This window comes from Phacochoerus africanus, chromosome 2, assembly GCF_016906955.1.
Source record: "Phacochoerus africanus isolate WHEZ1 chromosome 2, ROS_Pafr_v1, whole genome shotgun sequence".
NCBI classification, from domain to species: domain Eukaryota; kingdom Metazoa; phylum Chordata; class Mammalia; order Artiodactyla; family Suidae; genus Phacochoerus; species Phacochoerus africanus.
In genome coordinates, this window is record NC_062545.1 from 57,269,583 (window position 1) to 57,297,182 (window position 27,600).

The 27,600-nt window shown below is 39.9% G+C and overlaps 1 protein-coding gene across 1 annotated transcript; it reads right to left on the reverse strand.

Annotated features, from left to right (window-relative positions):
* UBE2J1 (ubiquitin conjugating enzyme E2 J1) lies at positions 1–26,139 on the reverse strand. Its single transcript, XM_047761022.1, has 8 exons — positions 25,979–26,139; positions 18,726–18,799; positions 16,377–16,508; positions 13,919–14,003; positions 13,512–13,617; positions 11,363–11,492; positions 9,301–9,420; positions 1–2,130 (listed from the first exon to the last, which is right to left on the reverse strand). The coding sequence occupies exons 1-8, from the start codon at positions 26,007–26,009 to the stop codon at positions 1,852–1,854; spliced, it is 957 nt and encodes a 318-aa protein (XP_047616978.1). The 5' UTR covers positions 26,010–26,139; the 3' UTR covers positions 1–1,851.
* Between the last annotated feature and the right edge of the window lie 1,461 nt (positions 26,140–27,600).

Genomic DNA, 27,600 nt, shown 5'->3' on the forward strand with positions numbered 1-27,600 from the left:
AACACTTTAAAGATGCAAATTTATTAAAATTTAAGAAAACTATGTATTATACCATAGTATACAGCACATTCTTATTTTATTTTTGTCTTTTTGCCATTTCTTGGGCCGCTCCCCCAGCATATGGAGGTTCCCAGGCTAGGGGTCCAATCGGAGCTGTAGCCGCCGGCCTACACCAGGGCCACAGCAATGTGGGATCCGAGCCGCGTCTGCAACCTACACCACAGCTCAAGGCAACACTGGGTCCTTAACCCACTGAGCAAGGCCAGGGATCAAACCCGCAACCTCATGGTTCCTAGTCGGATTCGTTAACCACTGTGCCACGACGGGAACTCCACATTCTTATTTTAGATGCAGACATAAACTGGCTATCGAGTTAAAAAAGAAATTGGGTCTGATAGTTAATAGAATCAAATCCTAACATAGCGGGAGTAAAAACCAAATTTGCCTTAAAATCATTTTACAAATTGTTTCCATCTTGCTCATAGTTTCAGTAAAGACCACATAAGGACTTTATAAATACCTTCCACCAGAGTATTCAAGATACATTATGGACTAATATTTGTGGCCTTGTCTAGAATCTAAACACCATTTACAACACTGAGCTGTTTTTAAAAAAAAAAAAATTAACTTCCCAATGCACTTTTAGAGCATAACCTATTTGAAAGCTGGGAAGTGCCTGTATTTAAGAATTAAATCTTTATTAACAATACTCTCAGGAATACCCACAATGCAGCTACTGAATGTGCTGAGGGCAATGCTTTCCTGTGTGATTTTATGTTCTCCCCAGGCATTATTTATGATGATAAAATTATCTACTAGAGTCTGTGGAGCTAACTAGCACTAAGTTATATATTGATTTTGCACTGAAAATTATCTCTTGGGCTTTGATTAGGTGGGCAGTTCTAACTAGAGGTTTTTCTAATTTCTATCACTGTTACTTGGGCCCTGAGGTTTCTATTAAAACGGTACGTGAAATAGTTCAATATTATGCATGTTCCTGGAGTCATTAAATTTATAGTGATCATAAAGTTAGGCATATAATACATCTCAAAAGCTATACAATTCAAAGCAGAACAAACATTCAAATCTTAAGACCCTCCCATTTAACTTCTGGAATAAAAGCAAGCGATTTCTTGGTTTGGACCCTTCCTTCCTGAAAACAAAGATCTATGGAGGATTGCTTTCCTTCTAAAATCTTGTGTGGCAAGTGGAAAGAAGGAGATAATGGCATATCAAAGTGGTCACAAAGCATTATTCCTTCTTCAAGTAACATCCAATTGTAAAGATGCAATCTCATTTCCCCAGAAATATTTGACCAAAATAATTATTTTAACCAAAGAATGTTTTGGACACAAAGTCAAACGCAGAATGGGCAATCCCACTATGTTTCATATGAGTACATTTTATGCAAGCTCTTTGAGGGGTTTTATTTTCCCTTTTCAACTCTTACCCCTCTATCATTCTACATAAGTAAAAAGAGTACTCAATAAAGGGTACTGAGTAACTAGTAATACTCATTGGAACTTAAAATACCATCTTTTGTCCAACAATTTCAAAGGGCTATACAGAAAAGTATCACAAATTTACATAAAGAAAAGCTGAGGCATGAAAAACAAGTTATTCCCCTGTAAAGCAGGTCATACAGAGACAAGGGACTTTGACGTCAGTCCCTTAAACTAAGCAGGACACAGTCTGAATGTCTAACTATATTTATACTGAATTTATAAAGGATCAAAAAAGGAATGAAAGGTAAATACAAAATAATCTTTTTGTAAACAATTCTTAGATTATACCCAATGCAGAATGTTTAATGAAGCAGTTGAGTCACAGCTCTTAAGACACAAAACCGTATTATATCTCAAAGTCAAATATGTACTCATTGGCCAGATATATTCGTCGGAATATAAGAGCTGCCAATGCCAAAGTTAAGATGACAATCAATACAGCGGATCCGCCATGATCAGTGTGGTTGTCTCTTGGCTGCTGGCCCTGGATGACATCTGGTGACGGAGACGACCTTCTTTGACTCTGCTGCTGGGCCCGGCGCTGTCGAGGGCTCAGGGAGGTATTCTTAGCTGCAGGTTGGGCAGGTTGTTCAGGGGATGCTGCTGAGGGGTTCTGGACTCCATACTATAAAATTTTAAGAAATTCTGTTTGAAATTGGCAAAGAAAACGTGTATACATGCAGGCTATCTATTCAACAGTACACAAAATTTCAGAGCACTAAATAAGACCAAAGGCAAAACTATCAAGAATTCTCTGAATGCTGAGATTAATAACCTATCCTCTTGAAAAAGCCAGCAACACAACTTATTCTGAGTGCTCACCAGGTGGAGAAGGAATTCACCAGCAACAAGTAAGACAGGGACGGAGTTCACCCATACTCTCCATAGACGGCTTTCTACAACTCGAACAGTACCTGCTAGGCTTCTGGGTACCTCACTTCTTTTCAGGAGAGTCAAGGAAGGAAGCAATTTGATTTCTATTTCCCATGTAAAAATTAGCCATTCTCAACGTTAAAAAGGGCAATTCTCAACAATGTTCTTCCTCCAATGTTATCTTACTACATCAACAATCATAGAGAATAGGAAATAATTTGAAACCATAATAATGTTTTTCACAGTCACATTGTTATAAAAATTAAATGTGGTTGTCAAGCCAGGCTCACAATTCCTATCACCTGAATTGAAAACACGTCTAGAACCATTTACTGTGTGTTTGAACTGTGTTACTTTATGAATATAAAGTATGACCTATGGTCTAAAGTACCTTGAATATGTGCTGAAAAAAAATGTGGAGGCGCTTATGGGCGACTCAGTGTATCCTCTACCTTGGCACACTGGTTACCCCCTAAGGCGCTGGATATCAACTGCTTTCTACCCTTTCAATGAACACTTGGTCAAAGCCTAACTACAATGTAGTACCAAGTGATTCAAAGTCATAAATGTTTATAGTCAAGAAAGCTCTACAAAATATGAATTCTATTTTATTTATATACATATAGACACCTTAATGCTACTTCTAATAACCCAATAGCCTTTCTTGTATTTAAAACAATTTTATACTGAATAGTGCCAAAACACTTTCAAACTAAAAATGTGTATCCTTTCAAAGAAAAAAAAAGAATGCATATTTTATTCAGAATAAACGGCTGCACCTGTCACATATAGAAGTTCCCATGCTAGGGGTCGAGTCAGAACTACAGTGGTAGGCCTATGCCACAGTCACAACAACCAAGGATCCAAGCTGCATCTGCAACCTACGCCATACCTTATGGCAATGCCGGATCCTTAACCCACTGATCAGGACCAGGGACTGAACTCACATCCTCACAGACACTGTCAGGTTCTTAACCCACTGAGACACACACAACAGGAACTCCCAGAATAACCTTTTTTTTTTTTTTTAAGGGCTGCACCCAAGGCATGTGGAAGTTCCCAGGCTAGGAATCAAATCAGTTTCACCCGCCGGCCTAAGCCACAGCAACAGCAACACCGGATCCAAGCTACGTCTCTGACCTATACCACATCTCACAGCAACGCTGGATCCTTAATCCACTGATTAGGGTCAGGGATCAAACCCACATCCTCCTGGATACTAGTCAGGTTCCTGACCACTGAGCCACAACAAGAAGTCCCAGAATAACTTTTTAAACTGAGTAAATAAGACTTTAGGGAATTCCTGTTGTGGCTCAGTGGTCAGGAACCTGACCAGTATCCATGAGGATGTGGGTTCAATCCCTGACCTAGCTCCATGGGTTAAGGATCTGGTGTTGCTATGGCTATGGTGTAGGCTGGCAGCTGCAGCTCTAAAATGTCACCTAAAGTCAATGTTTTAAGGGACTGTTGTCCTAAATATATTAATCATACTAACATAGGTCGGAAAAGCAGTTCTAAATAGTTACGACTTTTTAAAACTTAAATTTAGGATCTTCAAAGGGATATATTGATTGCAGTATTTCTAACGACTAGCATTTATACACCATTGTGTGTCCTAAGCACTTTATATCATTTTTTGTTGTAGTCTTCGCAACTACTGAACTAGATGTTCCTTGTACAGTGAGGAGTCTTAGGTTAAGTAACTTGCTTAGGATCACACATCTACAAGGTGGCGAAGTCAGCCTGGTAATGATAAGGCTCCCTGTTTTAGTCAGGTGTAAGGTCAGGATAGTGTTCTCCCCTCAAACCGATGGAAAAAACAACATGTATAAAAGAAAAGCTTTAAGATGCATCAATCTCTTATGCTAGTTTCTGGGTTGACAATACCTTCTTTTTTAATTTTCCTGAAGAACCCATTTCCCTATAAGCCTCGTGTACTTTTGCTCTAGCAGACACTTTTGTCTTCTTGGCTGAGCAGTTGGAAGAATGGGAGATTTCAAGTATAATGTAGCTGCTGCCTTGGCTACTGTAACTCCATTCAACTCCATAAGTATTAAATCACAACGTGGCACGGTGTATTTTATACATGTTTTTTTTCCCATCAGTTTGGACCCAAAGGAAACTGAATTATCTGGAGTTGAAGGACTAATTGGACTACATTTTGGTAGTTCAGATTGAACTGCAAATGGGGATTGAGTTGGCCCTAGTATTTTCAAAATGCTATATGTAAGTTTGGTGCTTAATCAATGCTTAATCTTTGCCATTTGCCAAAACTTGTCCAAATAAACATATTACAGATTGAAGACTTAGTCATAATAGTTTCTATTCCCCTCATTAAGATGAAGTGACCATTTCTGGGCACATAAAATATATGACATTTGTATTTAATTTAATTTAATTTAAATTCATATTAAAAAATCACAGGCACAGATAAGTCTTTGTAATACATATAATTTTTTAAAAAATAATCTAGAATAACCAGCATCTGTGGGGGAGACTTGTGTTTGAAAAAAAATTTTTTTTTCAAAATAAAATGGCTTATGCAGAACCTCAATTCTTCAGAAGAAAAAAATCTGATAGGCATTCCTGCTGTGGCTCAACATAATTGGCAGTGTCTTGGGAGAGCTGGGATGTAGGTTCAATCCCCGGCCTGGCACAGTAGGTTAAAGATCCAGCATTACCACAGCTGTGGCTTGGGTAGCAACTGTGGCTCGGATCTGGTCCCTGGCCCAGGAACTCCACATGCCCCAAGGCAGCCAAAAAGTAAAAATAAAATAAAAATTTAAAAATCTGATACACTGAAAGAACATAAATCAACCATCAATATTTATCCCCACTTCTATATAACTAAAAACTCTGCATCAAAAAGCAACATATGGCCCAATGTTATCTGCTGTATTTAGACTTTGGGCAATCTCTCACCCCCTCAAGGCTAAAAAAAAAAATGGCTTATCTAGGATTTGAATGTACAAAATCTCAGCAAATTTATATTTCACTTGCATGTAAAGCCAAACCCAGGTTTCAATTACCTCCATTGAAATAAAATAATATAATCACACTTGGAGATAATTTGTATTAACTTGAACTTGTATTCAATTCATTGCTTGTCAGTGTTTTAACCAGAATTGTTATCAGTTAATTACCTATCTCAATGAAAAAGAATTTTGTTTTAATGTACTTGAAAATCAAAATGGGTGCTGGTCATTTTTTCAGGTATAGAAATATCAAATGAATGTGTGGAATATCAGGAACTAATAAAGCACTACAGGTAAATTACACTTCAAAAAACAAACTCATAGGAAAAAAAGTCAGGTTTGTGGTTACCAGAGGTGGGTAAAGGAAGGGGATCCGGATAAAGGTAGTCAAAAGGTACAAGCTTCCAGTTATAAGATAAATTAGTACTAGAGATGTAAGGTACAATATGATTAATATAATTAACACTGCTATTTATTACAGAAGAAAGTTAAGAGAGTAAATCCCTAAGAGTTCTTATCACAAGGAAGAAATATTTTTTCTTTTTTTCTTCTTTTTCTTTTTTTTTTTTTTGTCTTTTCTAGGGCCACACTTGTAGCATGGAAATACTTTTTCTTTTTTCATTTATTTTGTATCTATGAGATACTAGATGTTCACTAATTATGGTCTCATTTTATGATGTACGTAAGTCCAATCATTATGCCATACACCTTAAACTTATACAGTGCTGTCAATTATACTGAAAACTAGAAGAAAAAATGAGAAAAAAATCAACATGTAAAAAAGTACTGTAATAGGAAAACTACTATTTGTGTATCAATTTACTAAACTTCTTGATTTCTTTACCTAGTATTCCTAGTTTTTTTGTTGTTTTTTGGTTTTTGCTTTTTAGGGCCTCACCTGCAGCATATGGAAGTTCCCAGGCTAGGGATAGAACTAGAGCTACAGCTGCCAGCCTACACCACAGCCACAGCAACACCAGGTCCAAGTTGCATCGGCAACCCACAGCTCATGGCAATACTGGCAATACCCACTGAATTTTTAGCTTGGATTTGACCCCTAGTCTGAGAACGTCCATATACCAGGGACTGAATCTGCATCCTCATGGATACTAGTCAGGTTCGTTACTGCTGAGCCACAAGAATTCCCTAGTATTTTTTTAAAAGTGCCAATCCTCAGATTCATTTATTCAACCAATAAATTCGTATTGACCATCTACTATATACAAAGCACTATTCCAGGCACTGGAGATACAGTGCAGTAGTAAGAGAGCCCTGTTCCTCAAGGAACTTACATTTTGGTAAGTGAAATAGATAATACACAACTAATTATAAAATAAATTACAACTGGAATAAGTATTACTGGAATATGCAACAGGGAATCTGACACAGATTTAAAAAAGACTAAAGAAGGGAATTCCCGTCGTGGCTCAGTGGTAATGAACCTAACCAGTATCCACTAGGATGTGGGTTCAACCCCTGGCCTTGCTCAGTGGGTTAAACCATCCGGTGTTGCCTCGAGCTGTGATGTTGGTCACAGAGGAGGCTCAGATCTGGCATTGCCCTGGCTGTGGTATAGGCCGGCAGCTATAGCTTGGATTTGACCCCTAGTCTGAGAACGTCCATATACCGCACGTGCAGCCCTACAAAAAAAAATAAAATAAAGACATAAAATAGACTAAAGACAGATTTAAATACATCACAAATATTAGGAGACTAACCTTACGGGTGATAAAATAACACTACCCTCCACCTCTTTGTGATAGGGTGATTCTATTTTCAAAAAACTATTTATGATATAAAAAACAATTAGAACTCTAAGGGTGAAAAGTAATCTGAATTTTTAAAAATATTTCAAGCTAAAACATACACTGACTAAAATTAGTTCACTATATCCCTCTGTAATTCATACAACTACATGGGGAACACATAAAAATGACTGACCTCTTAGCATATACTTTTTTCGTATATCTCCATCTCCAGTCCCCTAAGAGCTTCCTTTGGAGCACTTTCTCCCTTGCTTTCTCCAACCCTCTTCTTTCCGCCCATCTCACTCTCTGAATGGGAGAGGACCACTCAGGACTGCTTGGACCCATTTTATGATAAGTTATTTCTGTAGAAGTCAAATCTGTATTTGCCCAGCTTCTATTTCAGCCTTCCTTACCCTTTAAAATCCTCTATAAACTGGAAGGGGTGGGCAGGGAGAGATGCGGCTATTCAACCAAACAATCCGTTATCAAAAAAGACAGTTCGTCTCATATAGAAAGTCAATGGTTTCCCCCATAATCCTAATTATTTAGCAACAATCCAGTCACATTTTCCTAATCTGTCTCTGTAATGACCAAGGTCCATTACCACCAATGTTCAGGTAACAGGTCTGGGCATGATTAGTAAGACCCACAGCATCCATGTAACCTTTCATTCAGAAATTAGACACTTACTATGTGAAAGGTAGCACTGTCCAACAGAACTTTCTGAGATAATGACAGTGTTCTGTACCTATGCTGTCTCATATGGTAGCTACTAGCCTCATGTGCCTATGGATTATGTGAAATGTGGCCATGGTAACTAAGAAACTGAATTTTTAGTTTAGTTTAATTCTGAATAACATAAATATAAATTCGGATCGCCACATGTGGCTAGTGGCTACTGTACTGGACAGAGATAAGTCTAAAGCAAGTCTTTTGACTCCAGGCCTTTAAGCCAGTACCTTAATGCAGCTTACCAAACCTGCCAAAGATAAGAGTGCTTATTTAGAAAGTGGCTAACATACGTGTATTTAGTTTGTTTTTGGTTTTTTTTGTTTTTTTTGTTTTATTTTCCCACTGTACAGCAAGGGGGTCAGGTTATCCTTACATGTATACATTACAATTACATTTTTCCCCCAGCCTTTCTTCTGTTGCAACATGAGTATCTAGACAAAGTTCTCAATGCTATTCAGCAGGATCTCCTTGTAAATCTATTCTAAGTTGTGTCTGATAAGCCCAAGCTCCTGATCCCTCCCACTCCCTCCCCCTCCCATCAAGCAGCCACAAGTCTCTTCTCCAAGTCCATGATTTTCTTTTCTAAGGAGATGTTCGTTTGTGCTGGATATTAGATTCCAGTTATAAGTGATATCATATGGTATTTGTCTTTGTCTTTCTGGCTCATTTCACTCAGTATGAGATTCTCTAGCTCCATCCATGTTGCTGCAAATGGCATTACGTCATTCTTTTTTATGGCTGAGTAGTATTCCATTGTGTATATATACCACATCTTCCGAATCCAATCCTCTGTCAATGGACATTTGGGTTGTTTCCATGTCTTGGCTATTGTGAATAGTGCTGCAATGAACATGCGGGTGCATGTGTCTCTTTTAAGTAGAGTTTTGTCCGGATAGATGCCCAAGAGTGGGATTGCGGGGTCATATGGAAGTTCTATGTATAGATTTCTAAGGTATCTCCAAACTGTTCTCCATAGTGGCTGTACCAGTTTACATTCCCACCAACAGTGTAGGAGGGTTCCCTTTTCTCCACACCCCCTCCAGCACTTGTTATTTGTGGATTTATTAATGATGGCCATTCTGACTGGTGTGAGGTGATATCTCATGGTAGTTTTGATTTGCACGTGTATTTAGTTTTATTCAGAGTCTTGCACTATATTGAAACTAACTTTTCAGAGAAGACATAGAATTCTGAAAGGACAACAGGACCTAAAATTTTTTAGTCCAGCTTCATTTGACAAAAAGAAGGCTCAGAAAATATGAATAGTTTGCCTTAGATACTATAATGCACCACAGGGAGTGCTGGGCTAGAATCCAACTGTTAGGAGAACCAAAATAGTCAGATTTTTTTTATTCTCTAAAAAAAAATTTTTTAATTTCAAATATTTTGTCTAGAGGTCTCTTCTCCCTACTGCAAATAATGACAATGGTATAGATATAGATATAGATGTAAAGATAAGCGCCATACCGATGTACTTGCTGTAGCACCCTGGAATGTTGTAGGTATATCATCCTGTAAATCATGCAGTGAAAAAGAGTGATTTAAGTCCGACTCGGTAATAGTCTTTCCGGATGAATTGACTTCAGCCTATAAAGAAAAAAGATCGACCCAAGAGCAGTGTCACAAGAGGAGACGTACAGAATAACCTATGACCTACTAAATTCTCTCTTGGATTTATTTTAATTGCTACCTTAATATCAACTATTAATCAGTTAAGCACTGAGCATTCGTGTCCAACACTGTGCTATGTATTTTAGGAAGAGGAGTAGGCAATACCTATTTTCAAGGAGCTGTTACTTGGTGAGGGACAAAACTAACACTCATGGTTCACAACCCACTCCAAAAAACTCTGAAAACTAAAGTTTTTTTGTAATTTTCAGGCAAAGTCTGACATGTGAGGCTATTAACAGTCCTTACTGCACATAAGTGTAAATATATCCAGGTTTCTATAAGGGTTTTTTTGTTTGTTTGTTTGTTTCTGTCTTTTTGCCTTTTCTGGGGCCTCTCCCGCAGTATATGGAGGCTCCCAGGCTAGGGGTCTAATTGGAGCTATATCTGACGGCCTACACCACAACCACAGCAACGTGGAATCCGAGCCGCGTCTGTGACCTATACTACAGCTCACCACAGCGCCCGGATCCTTAACCCACTGAGCAAAGCCAGGGATCGAACCCAAAACCTCATGGTTCCTAGTTGGATTCATTAACCACTGAGCCACGACGGGAACTCCTATGAGATATTAATAGATTTGATTATAAGGTACTGCAACAGATCCCACTCTGGGTTAGTATAGGTTTAATATTTTCTAAAATCTGAAATTCTGATGTACAAAAGACATCTGGCCCTAAGATATTCAGAGAAGTAATGAGGATTTGAGGAATCCTCAGAAGGAAAAAAATACCCAACATATATTAAGTACCTCCTCTCTCAGGCACCACAATAAAATAGAAGGAAAAAATTCTCCCAAGAACTGGACAGAGAAGGATATAAAGGACATAGAAAAGTGGAAAAGGGAGAGAAGGTAGCATGATGCTTAATGCAAGTTGACTTTTTTTTATGGATCTAATTAAATTCCAGAAGTAATCATTTGTTCAGCTAAACAATATGCATAACAAAAGGATATGAGAAATACGTCAAATTTTTTTTTTCTCTTTTTTTTTAAGGGTTGCACCTATGGTATATGGAGGTTCCCAGGCTAGGGATCAAATCAGAGCTGCAGCTGTTGGCCCACACCACAGCCAGAGCAACGACAGATCCTTAACCCACTGAGCAGAGCCAGGGATCGAGCCCTCATCCTCATGGACACAAGTCAGGTTCCTTACTGCTGAGCCACAATGGAACTCTAAGTCAAAATATTAATAGCAGCCATTTCATGGGGATGAGATTATCTTCTTCTTATTTGTTTATCTATATTTCCTATACTAATAGTTAAAACTTATTAAGCACCAGGGACACTTCTAAATGCATTCATTTAAGTGAATATTAACTCAATCTTCATAAGAATCCTATAAGTGCTATTATTATTTACAGATGAGAAAACGGTACAATATAAGTAATATGTTTGATGTCCTACTATTACTAATAAGCACCAAAACTGAGATTTGAACCCTGGCATTGTATACCAAAATCCAAGCTTTTAACCATTACTATGCTATCTATCTACAATGTTTCTGTGAAAATGTATTACCAGTTTTGTAATAAGAAAAACTATTTGTAAAATCTTTGTGCAACAGGAGTTCCTGTCGTGGCTCGGTGGTTAACAAACCTGACTAGTACCCATGAGGATGCGGGTTCTATCCCTGGCCTCACCCAGTGGGTTAAGAATCTGACGTTACTATGAGCTGTGGGGTAGGCTGGCAGCTACAGCTCTGATTCAACCCTAGCGCGGGAACCTCCATATGCTGCAGGTGGAGGTTAAAAAAAAAAAAAATTTCTGTGTGCAACAGACTATATTGTTTTACTTTCTATGCAGAGCTGGCAGTAAGCAAAAGAGATACATAATTAGAATTTATTTACAAATCTACAGTACCTTAAAACTGATTTGTCTAGCCAGTTCCTTGGCTTCTTCATCAGCCTGGCTTGAATCACTTCCAGATTTTAAAGGTAATAGGACATCCTTCATGGCAAAGCCACATCCCTCACAGCAAAAATCCTGTGATCTGGTAGGGAATAATTTTTTTTTTGATGGTTATAAATCAAATACTTAAAAGTTAATTCAAGACACTCAAATATTGAATGATTAAAAGAACACTGGACAACTCCATATCACATTCATCTACACGTAAATTAGGCAATTTTGGCAATAACTGCCAAACAAATACAAAAGTTAGGTTGATATTTTTTTAAATCCATGGTAATGATATCTCAATTTTTTAAATCTAAAATTAAAAAAAAAACCCAGAGCTTAGATTTCATTTTTTCCCAATATACTATCTAAAGAAAAATAAGCTTTAGATCTACAAGACAAACATATAAACTAACTACACTGTCCTCAAGAATAACACATCACAAGCCTACATTAAGTCTATGAAAAAAGTCCATTATAGAGCTCAAACCATCTTCAGCAGAAACATATATAAAACAGAAAGAAGTCAATTTAAAACAGCATTTACATCTAGGGGAAAAAAACTCATAAATCCTTATCTAAATAGAACAACTTGAAAGATAGGGAACTCATCGAAAATCCAGACTGAAGTTTATCATTAATTACAATAAGTAGAAGCTCAATCAATCTAGGCTATTTCCTAAAATTTATCAATTACAATACATAGAAGCTCAAATCAATCTAAGCTATTTCCTAAGATTGATTTTTTTCTACTTTCCTTTTTTCCTTTGTATGACTAGAAGTAAATACATATAACGTAGAAATATATGTTGTTACATTGATAAGCTTTTTAAAAAACTATTTTGTCATATTTCTAGTTCAGCATAATAGAAGCCTTAGATGTTGAAGAACGTAAACTTATAAGTTCACATAAACAACATATAAATGTAAATATTGTATTAATTTAGTATTCATTGATGAATATTTTTGTTTCACCAGAAGCAGCACTGCTGTCCATATCCTTCTAAGAATCAGTTGTATCCAAATTATTTGCCTTAAAATGTGTTCACTTTTAACTGAGAAATCAGATGAAACTTAAAGGAGAAAGTTTATTCTTAATATACTAGTCTATTCACAAGAGTAGTACACTATCATGGCTGAATGCAAAATCATGTCCTTAGAAAGCCTCTATCATAGACTGAGAACCTAGAATATATACAGAGAGATGTCTAAACAAAAAAAAAAGGGTTTTTTGGTCTTTTTTTTTTAACCAGGTACATGAAATGAACTGGATAAAAGTATCAAGATAGAAAAAGTCAACATAGGAAAATCAAATAAAAACAAACACTATATACTCAAAGTACATATTACAGTTTGTGAATAGTAGCTGCCAGTAAGGTACTAGCCCTGAACTTGGGAATAAGGTTTAAAAGGAAAAGCTGACAAAACAGGGAATCTATCAAATCTTCCAGACGCTAAAATATACCTGATTTAACAAATAGATTAAATCTACAGAGGGCCAATTTGGGGCTGTGTAGGGTAAAATATACTATAATTAACATAATATGTCTGAAGAGTGGTAGGCAGCAAAGTCCAAAACAGGACAATGATCAAAATCAATAATTAGTCTCAGCACTATGCAAAGAAGAGTCTACTTTGGATCCAATGACTAATCTGAGTTATACAGACAGAATGCACCTGAAGAAACCAAGGCGGCAACATTACTGGGAAACTGTAACTTGATAAAGAAAATATCTGCTTTACTCCAGATCATTTATTAAGCACTTGCTATGAGGCAGATGCTACAAATACAAAGATGATAAAGTGGATTCCCTCCCTGCCGTCAAGGAGTTTTAAAAACTTGTGTGGAGCATATGTATATATGTATACTCTCTTACATCTGGAATACTGCCCAAGTGGAGATAAATGACCAACTACTTGTTAAAACTTGGTAGCATGAAATCAATTCTCTAGAGTCTGTCTGGTCACCCTTGGGGAAATTTATACAACTGAAATTCTAAGAGAGCAAAACTAAGACTTGATCCCAAAGAGCCAAGTTAAGTTACAAAGAGATAGAGCCTATCTCCTAAGAACAGTATTCAGATCTTAACAAAGAATGAAATGCAAAACTTACTTTTTGGCAAGGGCTCTTCTTTCCTCAGGTGTATAATCTAGAGAACCTATGGCTCCCTCTCCTTTTGTTGGCATAAATCCAATGATGGCTAATAATGCTGTTCTTACTGAAATAAAAAGTAAACATCAATCTTAAGTTGCTTTGTAAAAAGAACTGTGTTTACCCTGGAAAGAGGAAAAAAAAAAAAAAAAGACTCATAGGGTTTTACTGAAGAGGTACAGGTAGGGGGCTGTATTAAAACGATAAAAAAATCTATACAAGGAAAAGCACTTTTATTATTTATTCAATAATATCAAATTATTTTATTATTTATCCAAAAGAGCTTCAATCTCAAGATAGAGTATTATACTTTATGATTATGGAATGACTAAAGTTATATGAGATTTATATTCACTTTAAATACTTACTACTCCATGAAGGCTGCCAAGTTTCTGGATGATGTCCTGAGATGCTCAAACAGATTTTCTTGCCTACTTCAAATCGTCCATTAGCCTTAGGAAGAGATAAAGCATTAAAAAGTTATACACGTGTTTAATGTTTTATACTTTATAAGTGTAAATATACTTCACATATAAATAATTTTAAAAAGATAATTGTTAGAGAATTTTAAGACTGGAACTCCAAGGTGACAGATTTTTGTCTTCTGATAGATACTCCACAAATATTTGTTGGATTCTGGATGAATAATAAAAGCTGTTTTTATAACTTGTTTAGCACCTTTTTGAAGCTAAGCTACACAACTGACATCTAAATAACTGACATATAATGACATCTTTGTGCCTAGTACGGTGCTGGGCTCTGGGAAGGATCTAAAAGAGAAGGCTTGCAGAGGCTAGGATAAAACCTAAAGAGTCGGTGTCACTTAACCAGATACTGGTGAGGAAGGCTCTGAGATGGCAGTGATTCTCAGAAGGATGATGCAATTTCACATAGGAATACAGAAGTGAAAAATGAGAAAGAATTTCAGTTTTGTCTTGATAGAAGAGCTACTGATGATGTCCAACAGGCAGGGAGAAATAGAGACATGCTGATGCCAGAAGAAGATAACATATTTTTGATACCTGACTTCACAGAGGCGATCACTAAAACCTTTTCACAGCAACACGGGAGAAGAGCTATAGTCTGAACTCACAGAATATCCATACTTAGAGGAGGGGGAAGGAAGAAGAAACAAGAAGTTAGAATATAAGTTCCACGTGGGCAGAGACTTTGACTTACTCTCTGCTACACCCACGGGGTGCATGACATGTTTAATAAATACTTGTTGAATGAAAGTTGGAGAAGACTTTTCAAAAGAGAGGAAGTGAACCAGAAAGTGCAAACAGTGAATATCAGCATATATGACCACTCCGTTGGTGAACAGCTGCTGCCCCAACTACTCCCACCGGTTCCCCTGTGCACCAGCCCTCCCTTCAGACCACTTGGCCCTCCCCATGATCTAGCAGCTAAAAGAAGAGACACAGTAGGGCCCTTCTAGGGCCTCCTGCTCTGGCCCTACTGCCAGCATTAATTCTCAGCATTCCCCATATTTGTTAAGCAGCTTCTATATGCCAGGAACTTTACAGTGTGATTCTATTTACCATAAACATTTTTTTTTGACAAATGAGAAAACTACATTTCAAAGAGATTACGTAATCTGCTGGTGGTGTAATGGAAATGGCACTGGCCAGAATCCAGGTCTGCGTGCTCTAAAACGAATGCTCTTTCCACTACACCAAACACTATAGGTTAAAGCAAAGTTAATTTGGTAGTGATGAATATCTTTTCTTTCACCATTTGCTATCCCATGTGTATCAGATGTTTAACTTAAATGGAATAGTATGAAGACAGAAGAGGTGGTGGGATTTCTCAAACTGGTCTCTGAGATTGGCGTAGTAAGCATGTTTCAAAAGAGTGCCACAGGAGTTCCTGTCATGGCTCAGTGGTAATGAACCCAACTAGTATCCATGAGGACACAAGTTCAATCCCCGGCCTCGCTCATTGAGTTGAGGATCTGGCATTGCTGTGGCTGTGGTGTAGGCCGGCAGCTATAGCTCCAATTCAACCCCTAGCCTGGGAACCTCCATATGCCCTGGGGGCAGCCCTAAAAAGACAAAAAAAAAAAAAAGAAAAAAGAGTGCTACGTGTGGGAACCAGAACCAGAATACCACAGACTAATCTAGAGTAAGGATGTCTTAAAGGTTATCAAAGAGAAAAATAATTCAACAACCTCAAATGGTAGCAAAGAGATGTAAAAGATTTTTGAGTTTTGCTTGCTTCTTTCAAGGGTAGCAGATAATTAAACACACAAATGAAAAGAAATGAAGGAATGAAAGCTTAACCATTAAGAGAAGGATTTACAAATGGAACACCATCCCAGAAAAGATGAGAAAACTGGATCAATAGCTTTCCTTCACATGGAGATAAAACATGTGAAGATATAAATTCTAGGATATAAATAGTAATAGCATAGCTAACATTTATTGAGGATTCCATGTCAGTTATTAAAAGAGCTATACATAAAGATGAAGAGCAAAGCCTAAGAAAGGTGAGAAGCGGAAGGAGATAACATGATAAAGAGGAACAATGACAGTAACCACCCTTTATTGAGGACTTACCACGTATCAGACATTGGCCTAGCACTTGGCAAAAATTTATTCCATCCTAACCACACTATGGCAATTGGCATATTAGTACTTCTCAGATGCTCTGACTTCCCAGAATTTTTTTTCCCCCAGAAAAAAACATAGTCCAAGGTCTGGTCTCCAAAAGCAAAATTATAATAATGGTTCATTTTATTTCTTAATGAAAATGAGTATGCAGACTACACTTTACAACCACCATGAAGAGTTATCAGAAGCATTTCAAAAAGCTAAGAACTCTTACCGTTAGGAGAATAATGCTTGGTGGTTTCATGGGATACTCTGGTGGCAGGACTATTCGTCCATGATAGACTCCTCCATCAAAATCAGAATCTGGGGGCCCTCTAACTGTGAAATGCCATTCAAAAAGGTTATCCTGAACAAAAACAATAACCAGCAAGGAATCAGTTAACATTTAAAAAGTCAGATTGTTTTTTATCAGTGAGTATTAGAAATATTAGTAGGTAAGAAAAATTAATATTTTATATTATTGCTAGGACATTATCTAATGCACAAATAAATGTCAAGTATAAAAATTATAAATAAAAGCTATTTAATCTAGCTTTCATATCCCATAAGAGCTGAAATCTCTTTCTTTTTTTTTTGGTCACACCTGCAGCATGTGGAAGTTCCTGGCCCAAGGACCCAAGGCTCAAACCTACAAAACAGCAGTGACCCAAGCCACAGCAGTGACAATGCCAATCCTTAACCCACTGAGCTGCCAGGGAACTCCAAGCTGAAATCTTTTTTTTTTTTTTGTCTTTTTGCCATTTCTTGGGCTGCTCTTGCAGCATATGGAGGTACCCAGGCTAGGGGTCTAATCGGAGCTGTAGCTGCTGGCCTGCACCAGAGCCACAGCAATGCGGGATCCGAGCCGCATCTGCAACCTACACCACAGCTCACGGCAACGCCAGATCCTTAACCCACTGAGCAAGGCCAGGGATCGAACCTACAACTGCATGGTTCTCAGTAGGATTCATTAACCACTACGCCACGACGGGAACTCCTTTTTTTTTTTTTTTTTTGAAATCTTTTTTAACAGATGCATTTAAAAACATCTGAGGAATTCCCATTGTGGCTCAGCAGGTTAAGAACCTGACTAGTATCCATGAGGATGCAAGTTTGATCTGTGGCCTTGCTTAGTGGGTTAAGGATCTGGTGCTGCTGTGAGCTGTGGTGTAAGTTGCAGATGTGGCTCAGGTCCCAAGTTGCTGTGGCATAGGTGGCAGCTGAAGCTCTGATTCAACCCCTAGCCCAGGAACTTCCACATGCCCCAGGTGTGGCCCTAAAAAGACAAAAAAATAAAATTTTTTAATCTTAACATTGTTATATATTTATAATTATAGATTCACATATTTCATTATATTAGCTCCATTAATTTTCTTCAAAAAATCTCTCTGGGAGCCCTGAAGTTTTAATGTAGACTAAGTGCTTTCTTGACCATTCCAAAATTCTTCACTTGAGTGTCTTCTGGGTTTACTAAAATCTCAATCTTCCTCTGTGGGTTTTTTTTTTTCTTCCTCTGTTTTTTTTTGTTTGGTTTTTTGGTTTTTACATTATTTTGTTGTGGTTTATTGTCAAAAATCTTGCTTTGAAAGGAATACCAGGAAGAAAATAGATTTAGTTAAACTGGAAATTTATGCTTGCATTCCAGTTAGTGATAGCTATTATTTATATAATCAAATAATCTATTATAAATTTAAATTATTTTAACAAACATTTATTTATTTATTTATTTGGGCCACACCTGAGGCATATGGAAGTTCCCAGGCTAGGGGTCGAACTGGAGCTGCAGCTGCTGGCCACAGCCACAGCAACGCAAGATCTGAGCCACAGCTCAATGCAATACCAGATCCTTAACCCACTAAGCAAGGCCAGGGATCGAACCCACATCTCATGGATACTAGTCGGGTTTGTTACCACTGAGCCATGACAGGAACTCCTCAAACTTTTAAAAATTATCCCTCATAGATGCCTAAAAGCTTATTAATAAGTGGTCAGTAATATTAACACACATGCTATTACCATCATCTTCCAATTATTATGCACTTACGGTTTGCAAAATATTGGCACATACATTATTACATTTTATTATCGCTATTACCATGAAAACCACACTGGGCACATTTAAATAACCTCCTTTCACAGATGAGAAGACTGAAGAGAGGCAGAGACGTTCGCACAAAAAGCCCTATCTACAGACACCCCTCAAGGGGCTAAATCTTCCAAATTGTAGAGTCTAGTGTTCTTTCTACTTTACCTCCCTCATCCTCAAGCTCTAAAATTAACTGAGTATATGAGGCCATTTTATAGAGATCAGAAATCTACTTCTTCTAAAATGTCTAATTTTGAATGGCTAACAGAAATACTCAGTGTACACCTGAAATTAACACAACACTGTAACTTAACTATACTTCATAAAGTATGAAATTAAAAAAAAGAGGAAAGAAATACTCAAGAGATATAGGAGTAAAATATATCAATAAATCATATCAAACACATCTGAAATGACTAAAAACAGTGAGAAAACAATTTTAAGGAACTTGTTTAAAGTATTAAAATCCATATGTTGAAGACAGAGATAGAAACTAACCTCTAAAGGCTGTGCATGGTAATGATCTGTTGGATCTTTCAATTCTGCTGCTTCTTTCATTAAACGCTTAACAGCTAGAATAAAATTCATAAGGTAAAGACATTTAAAATATACTTTTCAAGTGATTAGCACAGTTTAACAAACCTAATGAAAAAGTTCCCACTTCAACAAAAAGTGTGTAGAGGACTAGCTCAGCTGGGCATATGATTTAATTATGGGATAATTGTAATAATGGTGGGAAATGACAGCTAGGCATTAGAAGAGTTGCATATTAACTTAAATATATAGCGAAGTCTCATGATGACACTACTTTTATTTAGTAAGTACATATATGTATTTCCTATATTGTATCACTCAAATATTAATTCATGTAATCTTCAAAACAACTCCGAGTTAGGTGCTATTTTTATCCCCACTTTCCAGATGAAGAAACTGAGACATGGAGAGACTTGAGAACATGTTCAAGGTGACACAGCTAGCTGGTAGAGGACAGAGCTAGGATTCCAACACAGGCAGTCCAACTCCACCCTGTTAAAATATCTGTATTAACAAAAATGTGCCCTATGGAACATGTTCATGAACAGTAAACCTCTTACATCCTCAAACTCTTAGGACTTTCTATTCACTGTCTTGCATTAACACAATGGCACTGTCCTGCCTGCAGGGGTCCCTGAATCTCCACAGTCCTAACTGAATTCCTTTTGAAATGATTCTTCAGCTTAATTAAAACCTCCAACCCACTCAACCCACAACTTTCTTCACCCCCACCTATACCTATATTCACTTCCCTCTTTATCCACACTCTTGGCTTTTAAAAATTCCTCTTTCATACTCCCCTAATAAAATTCAATTCCAGCTGACCCAACCCAAGCATCTTCTTATATGGAGTCTATACCCAAACAGCTGAGCATTATTGAAGGGGGTTTAAAAAGTCAGAGGCAGGCACACTGATGCCATTATAGGTATTATCAACAACCTCTACAGGGACACAATGCCACCCGATGTTCCTATATTTCTCTAGTAAGCCCTTACCCAACCCCCTCCAACTAGCGCCCAAGACTATTTCACACCTGTTTTCTCACTTCTCATCTCCCGCTCTTCCACCTCTTTCAGTTAACGGCACAGAATTTTATTCCCATGATAAATGACTGTTAGCAGCCTAAGAGTCTACAGTCTTACATGTATCTGTACCCTCTTCATTGTTTTGCAAAGGTCAATCCTTTGATTCCAGCCTCGCACCCTCAAGCTTCAGCTGCTAAAAAGTTCAGGATACTAGTGTAGGATACAGGCTAGCAAAGCCAGGGAAATGCCAGGCAGCCAAGGCTCTCCAAAACTCTGCTGGAGAACCAACTGCCAAAGCTCAATAGGCTCTGAGGGAGGAATGCACCAGGTGGGCACCTAATCGGAGAGCAGACAGAAGAGAAAAGGGGTCAGGTACTGACATCCGAAAAAAAGGCAATATAGGAATTACCCAGGTAGATACGACAAGCAGAGGAAACAATAACAGTAAAATGTGCGAAGGGGACAGGTTAACTGAGAAGCAGCTCTCACACGCATACAACCAAATAGGTTGGTAATGTATCAAGATTTTTGCATAAAATTTTATTTTAATCAAGGGTTCCTAAGCTGGAAAAAAGTTAAGTCACTATCCTATTCCATAACTATAAATATTCTTTTCCATCTCCTAATCTAAACTAAGCCTATAGGCAGAGAATTTGTTCATACAATCAGCAAATATTTATTAAGATCATACTAGATGTTATAGCTACAACCAAAATAAAATATAGTTTCTGTTATCAAGGAGCTCATAGCTTGGGAGGAGTCAATACAAAACAGCATGATAAATATTAGAAACATGGACATAATGAGACACAATCTTTCCCCAAGTTCTAGACACTAGGCTCTGTTCAATTCTTTGAACACTACTTTTTCTCTACTTCAGACGGTCGTCCTATATACCAGTTCCTCGGCTGCAATGCTACTCCTCCCCCAACCCCCACCTCATCATCTAGTCTAGCTCCCACCAGACCTTTAAGAAATTTACTCAGGAACATCTTTCTGACACTTTTCCTTTGTCCACTGAGGGGAGTGACTAGGATTCCCATCTGGACCAATAAAAATCCCTGAGGAGTCCTGGGAGGAGAGTGGAGACCAGGAATGATCTCCAGTTATTTCTAATGGTCAGTTAGGTTTGGAAACCACTGCCCTAGAAACTAGGTTGAGTCCCCTTGCTCTAAGTCCTCATACCACTTTAAAATTTATCTTTCATAAAGTTCATCTCACTTGTAATTAATATCTGTTTTCCTGCTCAACAAATCTATGTCACTGCCGTGTCCTCAGGACTTAGCACATAGTAAGCACACTCAAAATTGTGTGTGTGTGTGTGTGTGTCTTTTTAGGGCCACACCCACAGGCATATATAGGTTCCCAGGCTAGGGACTGAATCAGAGCTGTAGCCACCAGCCTACGCCACAGCCACAGCAATACCTAATCCTTAACCCACTGAGCGAGGCCAGGGATCGAACCCGCGTCCTCATGGACACTAGTCGGGTTCATTAACTGCTGAACCATGATGGGAACTCCAGCACACTCAAATATTAGTTGACTGAATTTTACTGTCTTCCCCCAACAAAAGTCTTTCCAAGGAAAAGGTAATGGTTCTCAAATTTATTTGATAATAAGATAAAACCCTTTGTTCAAAGAAAAGTTTCAGGAGAACCTCAATATATAAAACAGATAACGGCAGCTCCCACCCCCTAGTGGAAGGGCCTTCAGGCTATTTATCCCCTTCCACCTATTCTAAGGGGCCCACAGGGGAAAAAAAAAAAAAGATTGAAAACCCCTGATTTACAGGAAGGTAAAAATTTCATTAAGTTAATGTTATTAGATACAAATAAAATAATGGAAGCAGTTATGAAATTAATTAGTTTAACTTCACTGCTGCAGTCAGCAATCAAAGATGCCAAGGAGATACTTTTTCCTTCATTCCTCATCAGCAGGCTGAATAATGATTAAGCTGAAGAGGTCAGATTTTATGCCATTCCATAACCTTATCACATTTTCTCTGCCTCTTCCTCACTCAGCTCAGTTCAACAGGAGAAAAGAATGCAAACACCCAGTGGATATTATGCAAGATGTATGAAAGGGTCGTAATTGCTATAAGAAAGAATGTAAAGGAACAATCATTGACTCAACCACTAAACATGTGGGTTTTATTAGTTCACGAGCCACACAGGCACATGTTCTGTGAGAGCCAAAGTACACAGCCAAACAGAAGATTATTCTAGTGTTTTTACGATCTATTTTTTTGCTGAAACAACATACACCATTGAACACCTTGGTGAAAAAGAATGTGGACCCTGGAATTAGAGCTGTATTAACTCTGACATTTTGTAGCTCTAAATCCTCAAACAAGTAAGTCGCTTAACCTATTCTGCCTCAAAGTTTATAGCTGTGAAATGACAGTCAATAGTTTCATCACATAATTCTTTCCTTTTCATTCCTCCCTCTTTTCAAGGTCAGAAATGGACTGGGATTAAGGCTCTCTCAGTGAGTCTTCCTGGTTCAAATCCAGGCCTTCGGCATATGTAGCTGGCCACACAGCATGGCTCCCTGGCTCCCAAAGAGAAATAGCACAGCTATGAAAGAGTCAAGATTCAAAGCACAGCCTGGAAACTAGAGCCAGAGAGAGCATAGTCTGCCACTCCTGATACTCCATCTCTTACGACCATACGGCTCATAAGAAAACCTTCCACTCCAGCCCCTCTTTCACTTCTTCACAAGATTATCAATAAACTCTCTAACCCTGGTAAGATAAGATGTGCCAGGAATGGTAAGGAGGGCGGAGAGCTCCAAGCTCTAGGTTCCGTGGGTCTCCCATTTGCATTCTGCACATGCCCAGGGAGCTCACTGGACTTTGGAGACAAAGCTCCAGCTAAAGGGATCTTACAGGTCACTGTCTTTCATGCCTCTGTTTCTCTTGGAAAGCAAGTATCTCGATATCATCAATCTCCAAAGCATGGGTAAAATGCAGGAGACAGATTTATTGAGGATGTGAATCCAATGTCATGCTTTCCAAGTGCCTCTTCCTGCTCCCATAGTGAAGGCACTTAAGGAAATATTCAAGGACTAATATTTCTGCCCAGGTAGATCCTGCAAAGGTATCCATTCAACATTTAAAGAATATCTGAGTCATGGAAATAGAAGAATGACCGAGACCTGCTTCTTGCCTTCAAAACGCTTGTAGTGAGAGAAAGACAGGAAAACAATTAAAACACAAATACAGACCAAGTATGTACTTGTATAGAGACCACCTTAGTCTGCTTAGGAAAGCCAGGCAAGTTTGAACCTTAAAGTAGCTTGAAGAATCCATAGGAATTTCAAATGGATGAAAGGGAAGGCATTCCAAGCAGAAGCTCCAACAGGGACCAAGGCATGCAGGTGAGAAGAGCTGCTCCATCTGGAGAGGCACTAAGGCAAAATGCATAGATGGTGAAAATGCAAAGGAGCAAAGGCGTGGTAGGGGATGAGGCTGGTGAGGGAGGCAAGCCCTGCACACCAAGCTAAACAGTTTACTTTGAACTTTATCCACAGCTATCAGGAAGCTACTAAGATTTTTTTTCAATTTGAGAAGTGATTTAATCAGTTTTTGTTTTGTTTTCATTATCTGGTAATGATAACAACTGGTGAGATGTGTGTGTGACTGTGTGTCTTGGCACCTGTGCGAAAATGCATGCATTTGTGTGTGTTTCAGGGTAGAGGGAGGAGGAACGGAGTAGACCAAGAGATCATAGATGACTCCCAGACGTTCCTGTCAATCCTCAGGATAAGGAAGGTTACGGTGAGGTGCAAGTTTGAGTGGGGAGAGAAAACTGATTAGTTTAGGGCTTGTTTTTTATACCTTGTAGAGTTTTTCTTTTTTTGGTCTGTAAGAAATTTGGGTCAACATGTTAAATCACCATCCTTAAGATCCATGTTATCTACAGCCTGGGAGCTGGGGAAAGGATCTGAATTGGACATTAAAGCTTGAGAAGGATTAGTGTTAAGGGCAGTCCACACCTTGGGCATGGAGAGTTAGCTCTTAGCTTTCTAATGATGGTAGAATCTGTGTGCACCAATCTCTTACGCGCTAATCACTTGCTGAATGTGCCCAGAGGCTCCTTGGAAAGAATCCCGCCAGAGGAGGTTCTTTACACATCCACCTCCCCACTTTGTACCTACTACCTTGGCCAGAACAGACCCAAAAAAAGATCAGGGAGCTTTATCTAGAGGCAACTACCGATAGGCTAGTCAAACACTTATGGAGTGGCCCCACACACAGCTCTGCCCACAAGCAAGGACCATTCCAGAAAAATCATAAAAACAACTCCACATCAGACAGAGAGGAAAATGGTTATTTTATCATTCACATTGTGCAGTGTTTTTAACCACATCCTTTCACACGTGCATTACCCTGAAAACACAGTAAGACTGCAAATAAAACATAAGAAGGAAGCATTTTCACTTTGCCTCTCAGCACCTTCAATAAGTCCCGTATTTCATCTAATTCACCTTCTCCATGAACTCCAAATGATCTGCGCAGTAACAGAAAAAGGTTAAAAAAATTCTTTTTTAGAAAAGCAACACTACCTTTGAGGAAATGAAACCCAAAACAGGAAGCAATTTATTACACAGCTAGAAGCATGTCTACCAAAGCTCAGCCAGCTGACAACAGGTCATATAGTCTGGAAATGTACAACATTCTGGAGAACTGTAAATGCCTATCACAATCTCAAGCACGGCAACATCAAAATTGAGCAATGTCCTCTGACAACAATCTTTTGGGACTCACCGATCCTCCATTCCAAACTGCACTATTACTCACATTTTCATTATTTTCTGGATATTCCCCTAACTCAGCTGTCTTACAGAACTTGGTACATGTGACCAAGCAGTCACCCTACTTTTTTTTACCGTATATTTTTATTAAAACCTAGCACAATCCTAACAGTTGAATCATTCTAACACCTAACCTTAAAATTAAACTTTTCTTTCCCTCTTTCTCTTTGATCCTCCTCTGCCTCTTTTTTCTGGTGTTCTTAAGAGATGGGCTGGGGGCAGGGGTCATGAATTCACAGAAAGTGAATCTATAAATAGCTTTCGCCAGATTTTTAAATGTGTCTATGCCCCGCCCCCAAAAATGTTACGACCTATTCTACAACACTTGGTTACCTAAGAACGTTTCTTAGTCTGACAGCACTCAGGTTAACAAAGCTCTATTCAGCCAGTATTCTCCGGCTTTTCTGGAGGCTTTGCATGTTTTTAAGTTATTTTTAAAAAATCAAGGACTCAAAATACTCTTTCCAGGGGCACGCTAATCTTGCTGATTCTTACTAAGCTGCTTCTTTGGAAGGGGAAAAAAGTGAGCAGCAAGAGTTGGTCAAACCATCTCTAATGTTCTAGGATTATCACTTACAACTGAAGTGTAGAGTTTCTCCTCCTAACACATTTATCAAGGTACGGAGAGAATAAATACCATTTTATAGAATCCAAAGATTTGTTCCAAGCCTGTCTTAATCTGAGAGAGCTGGTTACTTTTCGTACATCTTTATAATACACTAGTAAAGAAGTGGAGGCTGGAATTGTTTGGCTGCTTCCGTGAGTGACACAGGGGCATTAAATACAGGAAAGGAAGTTTTTATGTCTGAATATGGACATACATCATACTCGTCAGGATGGCAAAAATCATGGTTAGCTCTACTAGTTTTCTTAGCTTTTTGGTTAACTGGTTTTGTCCAGAACACTTCCTTCATTCTATTCACCCCAAATCCTGCAAACAGAACATTTAAACTAAATCTTCAAAGGCGAGTGAATCAAACAGCTAATAAAAGTCCAGTGGCGGCGACGAAGAAGGGCTAAAGGCGGTGTTCCAGGCGCAGGTAGGGCAAGAGGCTGTTAACTATTACCCCAGACATCACCTTTACACCTGTTCTCAGCGCCGAACGGATAACCCAGCTCTACGCAACGAAATGGAGCGAAGGGCAGTCGGGGTGCGGCGGGCAGTCCGCAGGTTTCGCAGCCGATGCCCTCCCGATCGCCTGGCTCCGCGGCCTGCACCACCCCGGCAGGCGGCGGCCTCGCGTAGAGCGCGAAACCCGGAGCTGAGCCGCGAGCGGCGGCTGACGGGACGAGACCGCGGCGCGGGGCCCGGGATCCCGGGTCACTCCTTCCTCCCGCCCCGTGCGGCGCCGCAACCCGCCCGCAGCTCCGCTCACCTGGGCTCTTCAGGTTGTAGCGAGTCTCCATGGCAGGTCGCTGGCCCGGCTCCGGTCTCCCGGCCTGCCGCCCGCCGCTGCCTCTGCGCGCCGCCGCCGCCGGGGTGTCAGCGCGGCTCCAGCCGACCCGGCCTGGCCGAGGAGCCTCCGCGGATGCCGCCCAGCCCTGGCGGGGACAGCGGCCGGGGTGGGAGGGCGCGGGCAGGGCGCGGTCTCCGCGCTGGCGCCGCCTCCTCCGCTGCTCCCCCGCCTCCCTGAGGGTCGGGCGGGCGCCAGCACCAGCCCGGGTGTTGCTGAAGCCGGGCGCGGGCTGGAGGTCAGCCTACTCGCCTGGCCGCGGGCCCACCCCCGCCGCGGCCGCCCGTCCTGTGTCACCCGCCCTCGCCCGGGTTTTGTGAAGTTACCCTGACGTGGCAGTCGCTTCGTGGCAGTCGGTCGCGCGGCCGCTGGTCACTCCGCCGGCTCTGCGAAGCCGGCTCCGGGATCTGCGAAAACGGGCGGCGCCCAGGTCTTCCTCTCGCCCGGGCCCCCCGGAGGTCGACCTTCCGCCCGGCCCATCCGGGGTCCCCAGGCAGTCGCGGGGCTCAGGCACGGCCGGAAGCGTCCCGGTCCTCCTGGTGGCGGAAGGTGTGCGCCCGGGCCCTGGAGATCCCGTTCAGAGCCGCCCGCGGCTCCCAGGTCCTCTTGCACCCCGCCGAGTGCTTTTTAGATCAGTAGTTGTTTGGAGTGGAAACAGTTAAAGTAGGGAAGGGGAAATCCAGTGATAAGGGATTGAGGAGGGTTTTAACAATTTTTTTTTTCCCCAGACAAATGTGCTTAGATGCAAGGCACTTAAATATTTGGGGGGATTTTTTTTTTTTTTTTAAGAATTGAATTTGGGGGAACCATGTAAATATGAAAAGTTTAACTTCAGAGGAAAAACACTTCAGGCTTCACTGTAGAGTGGAATGGAGAAAAAGAGGACAGAACTGTGGGTCCTGAAGGCTGAGAGGAGCAAAGAGGTAGGAAAAGAGAGGGGAGTTCGTTGTGCTCAGCGGGTTAAGAATCCGACTAGTATCCGTGAGGGTGCGGGTTCAATCCCTGGAACCCGACTAGTATCCGTGAGGGTGCGGGTTCAATCCCTGGCCTTGCTCAGTGGGTTAAGGACCCGGAATGTCGGCTGGCTGTGGCCTAAGTCCACAGCTGCAAGTCGGACTGGACCCCCTAGCCTGGGAATTTCCATATACCAGGAATGAAGACCCTAAAAAAAAAAAAAAAAAAAAAAAAAGAGGGAGAATTGGGATGGTGCTGAGGATAAAAGGGAAGGAAAGAATTACAGGTGGGGTTGAAGAGGGTTAATCAGGTTGGTTAAGCTTTGCTATGTAAAAATAGAAAACTTTTTTTGAAAAGCTGCAGAATATGCTACCCCAAAATATGCCTCTGCATAAGGATTATTTTAAGCTGATTATTTCTGAGAAAGAGCAGGCTCTGGAGACTCTCTGAAAATAGAGTCAAAGTTAACCCCTTTGGGGGAGGAGGGGTATGGAACTTGGAAGTTCCTGGCCAGCCACAGCCATGACCTGAGCCACAGCAATAACACCAAATCCTTAACTCACTGAGCCACCAGGGAACTCCAGAAGTTA